The following is a 12340-nucleotide window of genomic DNA, read 5'->3' on the forward strand; positions in this document are numbered from 1 at the left end:
AAACAGAATCTGTAGCTAACATCCTGTCTACTGATGAGGCAGGACTCACAAGGGACAGTACTGTCAACTTTCATAATACCCATACCTGGGTGGATGACAATCACCACACCACCATGGTAACAACACATCTCCATAGATTTTCCATCAATGTCTAGGTGGGAATCTCATGTGATCAACTCTTAGGACCAGTTATCTTACCTATCACACTAAAAATGCACAGTACTATTTTTTTGGTGAATGATTTACCAGTACTCTTGAAACATGAGCCTCTTCAACAGTGAGAACACATTTGGTTCATGCATGATGGGGCACTACCTCATTTTCTCTCCAATGTCAGACAGCACCTCAACCAGACTTGGTGAGCAGTAGATAGGATGCAGAGGCCCAGTCGACTAGTCTTAATCCTCTGGATTTCTGACTCTGAAGACATCTAAGGACTTGGTATATTCAGTGCCAATCAATGACTTAAAAGAGACATTACAGGAACTAGCAGAGAATGCCTGTCAGGAGATTTGAGTGAAACCAGGAATTTCTGACAGAGTGCGCACCTTTCTGCAGTGAAGAGCTGGAACTTGTGTTGAAATACATGGGAACCACACAGAGCATCTGCAGCAGATATCAAACAAGAACTTCCCATATTTTGGCAGGCACTGGTTTCTGCACATATCTTTATGGTATTCATCCTGCTCCATGTTATTTACGAAAAGATATAATTTGGGACAGTCACACAACAAATAATGAAAAACAAACAAAATAAACACTACTGTGTCAACATTTGTTTTTATTCATTATTGGTGGTATTGCTAGATGTTTCGGCCCTTTACGTGGGTCATCATCAGGTGTACACAAATACTATTTAGCTTCTGAATTGTGTCTTATCCTATACTGACAACTACATCTTAATTTCTAAAATGTGGTTAAAATATAGTTAAAACTTAGACATTAAACTTGATATTAAATGGATAAAAATTAAAATTTAAATGGCTATTAATGTATTTTTAGCCAATATTACAAATTCTATGTAAGCCCTGCGCCTGCTACATATTATATATGTGTTGTTCCTCTATGGTAGTGATATTTTGCTGAGGGGTATATGCTTGCTGGGATCTATCTTCAGAGTACAGGTCATGTTTTTTTTTTTTTTACCTTCCTATTAAACATATGATGGCTGAACACAGTGTTTGGGGTATCCCATGTGGGTTGTTTATACGTGGACTGAGATGTTCAAATCTGATATTATGTATATATGCAGATCCCTGTGATGAATGTTACTGCTGTGCGGTGGCTGTTCTGTCTGCACTGGGCATATGCTTATTAGGGCTTTCTTGCTCATTTCAGTGACCACTATGCCCACTTAAAGCCCATAACCCTTTACCCTATATAAATTATGACAGCACAAAAATCTATCTCAAATATTCATCTTAGCATTCAGGATGTCTCTAGTCAGTCTTGCAATTTTGGAAGCCAGAAATATTAATAGTTAATATCATAACATACTCAAAAAGTCAGAGGGGCACGTGGTAATGTAGTTAGTTGAGGAACTATGCTACAAGCCAGAAGGTCGCAGGATCGAATCCCAATGAGGTAGATTTTTTCAATTTACCTAATCCTTCCAGTAACACTATGGCTCTGTGTTTGACTCAGCGTCTAACAAAAATGAGTACCAGGAATATTCTTGGGGGTAAAGGGTGGCCAGCACATAAGGCTCACAAACTTACTGCCATCTATGAGTCAACTCTAGAAAATGTGGGAACCTCAACATCTCACAACCTATGGGCCTTCACGGCCTGTTACAGGGATACCTTTACTTACTCATAATGTCAAGAACCAGTCCAACAGATCAATTCTGGAATCCAAATTTCCTAAAGATATGTTCTCATATTACTTACTTACTTACTCATGGAGCCGAGCCCTTCTGGAGGAGCCACCAATTCTGCAGCTACTCAAGAATTTCCCAGCATTTTATAGAACCCGAAGGTTCATTACTGTGTTCACAAGAGCCCTCCACTGGTCCCTATCCTGTTTCCATATTAACTTGTGAATACCTTATGAATATACATTACATTTCTCACAAATATTTTATCTAGTTTATAACATGAAATACATCAACTAGTATTCTTAAAGCTAAAACCATCCATGTAAAGACATTCCATAATGATAAATGTCAAACTATAAAAACTTTATCAGATGTAAGAAAAATTTTCAGTTCATATGTTTATTCATATACAATGGATCTGACAACCCTATAGTGAAATGTGACACTTACCAGTATCCTAATATATACAGAGTTGTTGCATCCTTTGGGTTTAATTCAACTGCTTGCTGAAAGAAATTTTACACAACATGTCAATCAACAAATTGTAGATTTCTAAATTCAGGACAGGCAGGCTCCTCACAGCTCATGAAAAATATTTAATATCTCATTACTGATAATAACCGGCCAAGAGTTTGTGCTTACTTTCAGGATCTGCCCTGGATCAAGTCTTACAGTATTAAAACATGAAACTTATTTTTACTTAACTAGTAACAAAAGCAATACCTCAATTGGTTATTTAGAAAAGGGAAAATGTCTACATCTCTGACATTAAACATGTTCTCTTTTCCAAGTAACCAATTTAACTACAATAGATACATACATACATACACATATACATATACAGGATGTCCCTGGAGGAATGTGCTGAACTTTGGGAAGGTGTTCCTTATGATATAGTATGCCGATATAACCCAAAACACCTATGTCCAAAGTTGAACGGTTACGGAGCTAATGGCCCGAGAAAAGTGTGATTTTCTGGCGAGGCCACACACTGTACCTGTCAGCTGGCATGTCTTATCTATGTTTTTCCTTGAGTGATGTTGTGGCCACATTTTGAATGGGTGGTAGGTTAATTGTGTGGAGCTATTGAAATGTCTTTTGTGTTTTCAAACGTGGAATATTCTGATATGCATTTTGTGTGTGGATTTTGCGGTGGCAATGCACGTGCTGCTGTTGAAGAATACCAAAGGCGTTTTCCCAATCGAAGGATTACATGTCGAAGTGTATTTACACGAATTCACCAGGCATTGCGTGATACTGGTTCTCTTCCGAGTGTTTCTGTGCACTCTGAAAGGGAGGATGTACGAATGATAAACACATGAGAGAACGTTCTTGAGATGGTTCAGAGAAGTCCGCGTCTGTCCACTCGTAGAATTGCCTCTTGCATCGGCGTATCACGTATGCAGGTGTGGCGAACTTTACATGATGAAGAGTTGTATCTTTACCATGATCAAAGGGTATAACATCTGGAACCAGGTGACCATGCTCAGCACATGGATTTGTGCCACTGGGTAAAAGCTCATCCTGAACTGTTAAGCGTCATTTTATTCAAGGATGAGGCGCAGTCAGGCATGTTATGTCACCGCTTGTCATTCATGTGTCATGTATAGTCCTTGGAACCGTAAGGACAACTATGACAAGGCATGCGAGTATTTTTGAGGTCCAATTTAATGGCTTCATGTCAACCACAAGTTAGTTTGATGTTATGTACATTATTAACATTACAGAAACCACATATTCCTGCCAGTTTTAATATGTATTTGGTAATCAACAAGTGTGTAACACATGTCAAAGTTTCACACTTCTCTGGCCATTATCTTCAAAACCATTCAACTTTGGACATAGGTGTTTTGGATTATATCAGCATTCTTTAACATAAAGAACACTCTCCTGAAGTCTGGCACATTCCTCCTGGGACACCACGTATATATATATACATTTTTCTTTTTGAGCCACAGTGCCCTCCTCCTCGAAGTCATCAAATTAATATTTCATTAAACTGATGGTGGCCACTGTTCTCTATGCACTGATGCAACCATTTTCTGAAGTTCCCCTCTGCATGTCCCAACATGTGCACTGGAATCTGGGCTACTTCCTGCTGAATAACATTCTACAGCTGAAGCAGGTTTGTGGGGCGATGTTTAAAAACCTCTGCCCCCCCCATAAAAAAATCACAGGGCATTAGATCAGGTGAGTGCGCTGCCCATGGTATGTCACCTCAAACCGAGATGAGCCATCTGGGGAACTTTGCCCTTAAAACCGTCATTGAAGCTCAGGCTGTGAGGGCCGTGGCACCATCCCTTTGGAACCAGACTGCATGTTTGCGAGCGGAGTGTCTTGGAGATCTCAAAATCGACTGTCAAACTGCCTCCACATTTTCTGGCGTCGTAATGGTCCATTGTTGTCCTGACGATTTTTTCGCCACACTCCCGGTTGTCCCGAATTCTCTACCCACAAAACAATCGATTTCCAGTCGGGAACCGGACCTCTGGGCTTAATTGCGAAGTGAGTACTGAATGCACCCCCCACCGCCACGTAGGAATGGTTGTTTGAAAAATAGGCTTCGACAGCAAATGCACGCTGCTCACTCGTCCACTTCATGTTTCCTACTGAGGGGTATTAGACAGAAACTTCTGTGACTGCTGCATTCGCTGAGCCTATCCCCACTTTTCTGCAACCTCCCCTCCCTTCACAATGCGTCTTCACAAAAAGGAAGTTTCTGTGCCCCACCCTGTATGAAATTGATAAAAAAACTTTATAGGTTCTCAAAAATAATTCACAAATATAACTGTTGCCAAGGAACCTATTTTGAACCAAAGGGAATCAACATGGAAAGAAGCTGGGCAACTCAACTGCATGTTGTTATTGTGGAGGTCTACCTAACAGGCTGATGATATGCAGATCACAAACTCGACAAGTTTCTTCTCATACCTCAAACAACTATCACCCTGTGAAGACTTGCAATCAAAGCCAGAAATAATGATGCGATCTAGAAAGATGTGGATATCCGGTGTATAGATAATATGCTTGTTGTGGATACAATATGCTAAAACTTCAATTGAGAGACTAGAATACTGTACTGACAAACATGACAAATCCCTAATAGTGTACTACAAAAACATTTGACACGCCAGTTCATAAGATACTGAATGGAAAATGGCACTGTAGGTAAGTCTAAAGCAAACTGACAGTAAATCAGATCAACAAAACGCATATACTTTATAAATAAACTGTTTTATAATTGAATTCCAAAACTGATAAATTGTAACCACTTTTATATAGCAGCCAAAAACAAATTCAATCAGATATGAGGAAATGAAGGACTGTTAAGAGATTTCATTGGATAAAAAACATGGGCATTCACATAGGTGTATACAAGCTTTACATTTCATTGGAGGGAGGTAAAATTTTGTTTGGTACCTTAGATAATAATTCAAATTACTGTATTAAGCAAATGAAACTTTTAACTAACTTCAAGAAACAATGAACATCTATAATAAATTTGTCACTAAAAACATGTAATGATATCATTTCAGATAGGAATACAGTGGTATTAAGGTAACAGTAGAAAGGCATACCCACTCAGTATACAACACTTAACAACACACAGAAGTATAAACCATGTGACAGAAAGTACTTGAAATGTACAGAAGAGTACATTACAATCACAAATTGTTTCTCCAAATATTTTTATTTTAAACATCAGTAAGCCTATTCTACTTCATGTCATGATTCCTGCAGTATCAGTACACAAAACAAGAAGAGACTAAGAACTTCTAACAATATTACATGAAAATTCACAAATTGTTAAGCTCCTTCTTGTCTACTTAAATATATTAACAAACTTCATTTGAAGCATTAACAGCTTGAGAAACAAATATGTAACATTAACAGACATATCCATACATACCAACAAATGATTCTTGACATTTGGCAACTGGGTCACACGGGCTTTGATTCCATCATATGCTGCACGTGTGTCAAGAAATATTGCATACCACTTGTGGACTGCATAGTGGGAATCATTTAACTGTAATGCCTTCACAATCAAATCATAGCCTTCAAACACATATCGTTTCTTTTCTTCATTATGACATTGCTGCTTGGACATGTGATGCAATGCCCTGCTCAGTCGCCAGAGTATCTCGACATCATTACTCTCCTGTTTAAAAAGAGGACATGTTACCTAAAGACAACGGTCATGGCCCCACTAGAGCACAGTTTATTTTATACACCACACGGCTGAATTAAAAGTGGCACCTTATTATAAAATCTATTCAAAAGTACTGAGCCCACAAACTTTATGGTTTAATACGGAACCACAATATATCGAGTTCCACATTACAGTGGAACATCAGTGTTAAGTTAGTTGCTGTTATTTACATTGTTTCTTACTACTGTAATTGTATCAACAATATTATGATACAATCCATGTAGCAGTTTCCCACATGAACATGTATTTCCTTCATTAAGCTTATGTTATATCAGTTCTCTCCCACCACACACCATTACTTAGTGATATAAACACTGGACAAAAATCAGTAATAACCACAACATTTAGGTTTGATTTTATTTTCCTTCATTTTATGCAGTTTTCACAAATACTAGGTTTCCTGATTAGCTACTCGCATCAACTCACATGACTCATGGCATGAGTGACAGGTCAAAAGCCTATCTCCAGTATCATTGCAACAGATCTTCAAATAGTTACCATGAAGCAAGCTTACATGTTATGTGCCTGTTAACACTTTGCGGACTGGCAATTTAAATATTTAAATCACCCTGGGGACTGGCATTTTTATACCTACTACTCTAACTTGTGCACTGTTCACTTTAAAGTTTAATATAAAATCTCCTAATTAATTTTACAAACTAAAATTTTTGGAGAACACTTATCAATGCTCCTAGAAGTGCTTAAGAGTGTGATATTTCTGGAAACATTCCCCTTTGTGAAGTGGCATTACACACTTGCAAATGTAGACAGTCATAGTCTTTTTTTGTGAACTGTGCAAACACGGCATTGCCTAGAAGGATGCTTCCCCTTGGAATGTTCACTCTTCACAGTTTTCACATGGGTATGTTTCCGCATATCACCCGAGAGTCGCCCAGGGGTGTCCACAAGAGGCGGGAGTAGATGGGCCTGGTGGCACTAAGTCTGTGTCTGCCGCCACCATGTGGTCTGTAGCCCAGGCTTTTGCCACATTCAGCAGAAATGCCTTGTATTTCAATTTTGAATGAGGGTTTAAATTTTTGAAAACCAAAAATGAATTGAAAATGGCACAATTTATAAGCCACAAGGCAACTTTCTTTGTCCACTTTACTGTTTTCTGAGGAAGAGAATAATAGGCCAAGTACTGATCAGCTCTATCAACTCCCTTCATGAACATATTATACTCGGAAATACAAACAGGCTTCTTTACCTGCCCATGTCTCCTTTGAACATCAACCATGCTCGAATTGTGAATTGTGGAAATCACATTCACAACACGAGTATCCCGGGGGAAATCACATTCACAACACGAGTATCCCTCCAGGACTGAAGAAGAATATCCCCCTTCCTCCTGAATGTGGTTTCACCACGTTTCAGGAATTTACATTCCTCTTTCAGATCTGGAGGAAGGCCTCTGTTCACCCTAATTGTTCCACAAACATGTAATTTTCTCGAAAGTAGGTGTTCTGCAGTTGCCACACTGTTATAATAATTGTCTTGACAGACATGGTAATTTTGATCAAGATGGGGTTTCAAAACAGAAAGAATAGTTTCTTCTAATTTCTTTCCTTCACCAGAATAAATTTCTACATTTCCAACATAGCCTGAAGTGCTTTCAGTAACTACACGGACAAGTAGGCCATACTTTGTAAGTTTCCCAGGATTATATGTTAGCATATTGCACTACTCGCTGACAGCTTGCTACATATAGCTTGAAGAAATAAAGGCATTTATTTTCCTTTGCAGGGGCATACAGTTACAGCGAGGTCACATAACTGATTAGTCAGCAAACATTCCAGAGGCTTATCATGCAGCTGCAGGCAGCTACATGCAAGCTTGGTGGCGTCAGAGCAATGTATAGTGTGTTGCAACTAATCATGTTCTAAAAACGTATTAATAGGTGACCGGTCCGCCACGTTTAAAAGCAAAAAATGTATTAATGTGTGCGCTGCCCACAAAGTGTTAACCACTGTCCATAGCTCTTGCTGCTGTACTAAACATACAACCAGGGGCATCACTTCTTGTGTCAAAATGGCATGTTAGAGTTACACACTGATTAAGTCTGTGTACCCCTCTGAAAAGTAAGAAGATTCCACCATAAATTTCAGGATACAGTTCCATTTAGAAAAAAATTTCTATAATCAGAAATTTAGACAGATAGGGCTGCTACTGGACAAGAAAGTACCGAACCAGAACATAGATTTGTCAATCATTCCCCTCATAAACCCCTTGCTGACTGGACTGTGTATCTGGAGTGATGCAGAAAGAGCTGAAAGGAGCTCGTTTCTCTTCTAATGGACTCACTGAACAATTTGCACTTGGTTCTGAAATAACATCCCTTAAAAAGGGGGAATGCACTATCTACAGCAATAAATAGAGTGAAGGTCTTCTCACATTCTTTCACTTACCTTACTGAAAACTTTGTAACACAGGACCACTTAGTTATGTATTTTGAAAAAGGGTAAAATAATTTTTGATCTAGTGGTCTAATGTAGTAGAGTGAAATCCCATATTTAGTGAATTTTGTGCAATATTCCTACTGAGAAGAATGAAGGCTGTGCTCAGGTGACATGTAGGTGTTGAAGGCATACCTCCTGTTGGTACTGCGTGGCGTCATTAAGCTCTACTTAGACATTACGACAAAGGTCTATGTAAGAACAAACTTGGTTATTTTCAAGCAAGAGTTATCTGTTATCACACATTAACGATCACACTCATGGCTATATTTGGGATCCTGGTGCTGGTGCCATATCTCCTTCTGTTAGCAGAGGTATGCGCTCTTCTGCGCAGTCGTCGAGTTGTCCACTGGGGACAGAGGAGTCTCAGTCATGTTTGAAGGAAGGCACTCTGAGACAGACCCAGCCTGGAATAATTGGATACCGGTAGATGTCTTCAAAGAAAGGTTGAACAAATTGAACACCATGGATTTGGAGGCTGCAGCAGTGCATCAGGAAGTCCATATGGAAGAGGCCACAGTTGAGACTGTCAGAGCACAGGAGGATTGATCTGTTGGACCAGTGACCGACTGTGGGATACTGGAACCCTGAAAGGGCAGATGGTCAAGATGACGGAAGGGCCAGGAGTACAACAATGGAATAAAGGATTGAGACACAAGATGGCAGCTAGGTCTGTGGAAAGAGAGGACATCCAGCAGGATCTTCAGGAAAACCACAGAGACGGAGTTCAGGTCTTTGACTGGGCTACAGGAAATGAGTGACTGGACATTGTGGAGGGGTTGACCCCCTTCAGAAGAGCCGACCAAAGTATAGCCCTCAGAAAAGAACAAAGATGATGATGATACACCTAGACCAGCTCGCACCTTATCAGGGAACTGCTTGGGATAAGCAGCATTAAGGACAGAGCAGCGGGAACACTTGGAGAGTGATCACTGTAGGAAACGAGCCATGGGGAAGGAAGGCTAGGCTGATCATAGATACCACATGCACAGCCCTCAAAAAATAAGAAATTGCTGTATGCCTGTAGGCTATTCAGGACAAATAGCCTTAAGGGGGGAACAATGTGGCATGCAGACCCTTTACTAGGTAATGACTGGGAAAGAAGCACCTATAACAGCTGAAACTAAGTAATAGCTTTGCAAACAAGCATGTTTGTATGAAAACAATTGGAAACAGCAACAGAGGAACAGTGTCATCTATGTGGTCAGTGCCAAGATGTTACAAACAGGACAGTAAGAGTCAGTTAGTTGAGAGTCGGCAGTTGCAGCAATGAGTTAGTTGTGAGACAGTCGCTAGCCAGTATAAGTGACAGCATGGAAGCAGTTGACATTCTATGCATCTATCACCAGAACGACATATGAACACATAGCAAACTGAGAAGACTTTGTGTGTGCTGTAGTTACAGTAATCTTTGGAGTGTGTAACTCAGTGAGACTGTCATGGTTATTTGCAGTTACATTCTGTAAGTGTTCAATAAATCTGATTACAAATCCAAACCCCATTTAGAGTTATGCTAAAATCATGACAATATAATTTTTCCATATTTAGTGAATAATGGATTAAACAGATACACCATAATTAGTATAAGAAGTTTGAACCTTACATTTATACCTTAATTTTGTGCAGCTGTGGCTGAAACAATAATGCATATGCACATCTCCCTGCCAGATATTGTTACTGCACAACCACAGCCTCTGGCAAGTTACATAATATACTGGAACCATGCTGCTTGTGATATCACAATTCCTTCATTCCTAGCTGAGCTTCTTTCAGCCTTTATTTTATAAATTAATTTGACATTCCTGATTATGTAATTGTACTTACTAATTTGAACAGAAACTATCTTTAATTACTGACACAAAAAATTACTTTACTATAATTATACAAGGTGTGTCCCAAAAGTCATGAAATATATATATATTGTAATGGACGAAGAACAGATGCTGCAAGAACAGCCTCCGAAGTAAAGGAACGGGGATGCACCGTTAGGCTATTCGGGATGAACAGCCTTAAGGAGGGAGCAGTGTGACATGTTGCGCAACAGAGAACCCACCCCACCAGCAGTGACGTGGCGGGTGAGTCAATATATATATATTAAATTTATTGATGATATCGGTACAAAGTGTTAATATTCTTCAAAGTACTGTCCGTGAGCATCCACACATTTTTTCCGACTCTCCCATGCCCGGTACGCCCCCTCGAAGGCCTCGACGGGAACCTCATTTAAAGATGTTGTCACGGCCGCTTGGATTGCCTGAATGCTTTCAAAACGGCGTCCTTTGAGTGCAGTCTTGATCCTCGGGAACAAAAAGAAGTCGGCCGGAGCTAGGTTGGGGCTGTAGGGTGGCTGCGGCAGCTTTGCCACGTGGTGCTTCGCCAGGAACTCATGGAAGAGCAGAGCATGTTCAATTCGTCCATAATGATGCGATGCACAATGCTTTTTGGAATGTTCAGATTGTCGGCTAACAACCGGACAGTCATTTGATGGTCAGTATTCAACAAATCACGCACACGAGTCACATTTTCATTGGTTTGGCTTGTTGATGGCCGTCCAGAGCAGGGGTCATCTTCCACTCCTTCCTGGCCCTCCTTAAACTTCTTCACCCACCTTGTAACTTGCACATATGATAGAGCAGACTCCCCGTAGGCTTGCTTAAGCAGTTCGTGAGTTTCAGCAGCTTTTTTGTTGAGCTTTGTGCAGAACTTGACCGCCCAACGTTGTTTGAAAGTATCCGCCATCGCGCGCCGTGACTTGGTCACAAAACACAGGTGCACTACAACAGCGATACTGACGGCTCCGATGCTCGAGCAGACTGACCTTGGGTGTGCTGTGAAGCTAAAGACCCCCCCTAACCCAACCGGTTCCAGTGCGCTCCGACCAGTAGGAGCACGGGAAAGAAATATATTTCATGACTTTTGGGACACACCTTGTACACAATAAGTCAAGGAGGAAGATGAAGTTTTTTGACATAATTTTGATCAATCCCCACTCAGTGGAACCCTGGATTTAGTGTACAAATAGCCATTCTGCAACAAATTAATGAAATAGGGATTTCACTGTATCACACAAAAATAACTTAAACTATGAACTACAGCTTCATAACTTGTACTCTTCTCCAAGTATACTTAGAACGATCAAGTCAAGGAGGATGAGGTGGGCAGGGCATGTAGCACGACTGGGGGAGACAAGAAACGTGTACAGGATACTGGTGGGAAAGCCAGAAGGAAAGAGACCACTGGGAAGACCAAGGCGTAGGTGGGTGGACAATATTAAAATGGATCTTAGAGCGATAGGATGGGATGTTATGGATTGGATTGATCTGGCTCAGGATAGGAATCAGTGGAGGGCTCTTGTGAACATGGTAATGAACTTTCAGGGTCCATAAAATGCTAGGAAGTTCTTGGGTAGCTGCAGAACTTGTGGCTCCTCCAGAAAGGCTCAGCTCCATGAGTATGTAAGTAAGTAAATGAACTACAGCTAAAGGAATTACAGTAACAGTAAATGTTTGTGGACTGAACTGCTGTGACTGACCAGACTGAACTGCACAGCTGACAGATACCCCCGTGGCAACACTTCAGATGAGTACATTTTTGTTCACTAAAACATGTTTCTGGAGTTCACCGACAGACGCCGAGCAGTGCAGACGTGTCTTGTGCAGCGCTCAGTGAACCGTGTGTAAACAGTGAAAGGCATAGCTCATACAGTGCTACGACCTAACTACTTTTTGCATAGTGGTGAATGTTTGGAAATCTACTACCATATCTATTACAAGCAATCCCTGCAACACCCGTCTAACAGTGTTCAAACTGCCGTATTTATTAGTGCTGTTATTGATTTTCGTCTTTCACAGTGGTTAC

At 40.4% G+C, this 12340-nt stretch overlaps 1 protein-coding gene across 14 annotated transcripts in view; it reads right to left on the reverse strand.

Moving 5' to 3' along the window:
- LOC111875646 (regulator of microtubule dynamics protein 1) overlaps positions 1-12340 on the reverse strand; it is a 28260-nt gene that overhangs the window by 11230 nt on the left and 4690 nt on the right. For all 14 annotated transcript variants that reach the window (XM_023845639.2, XM_023846132.2, XM_033750344.1 and 11 more), the window contains 2 exons: positions 5727-5978; positions 2267-2322 (listed from right to left, as the gene is read on the reverse strand). In XM_023845639.2, coding sequence (XP_023701407.1) covers positions 2267-2322; positions 5727-5978 — 308 coding nt within the window. The remainder of the gene's footprint in view (positions 1-2266; positions 2323-5726; positions 5979-12340) is intronic.

This window comes from Cryptotermes secundus, unplaced genomic scaffold, assembly GCF_002891405.2.
Source record: "Cryptotermes secundus unplaced genomic scaffold, Csec_1.0 scaffold1792, whole genome shotgun sequence".
Classification (NCBI taxonomy): domain Eukaryota; kingdom Metazoa; phylum Arthropoda; class Insecta; order Blattodea; family Kalotermitidae; genus Cryptotermes; species Cryptotermes secundus.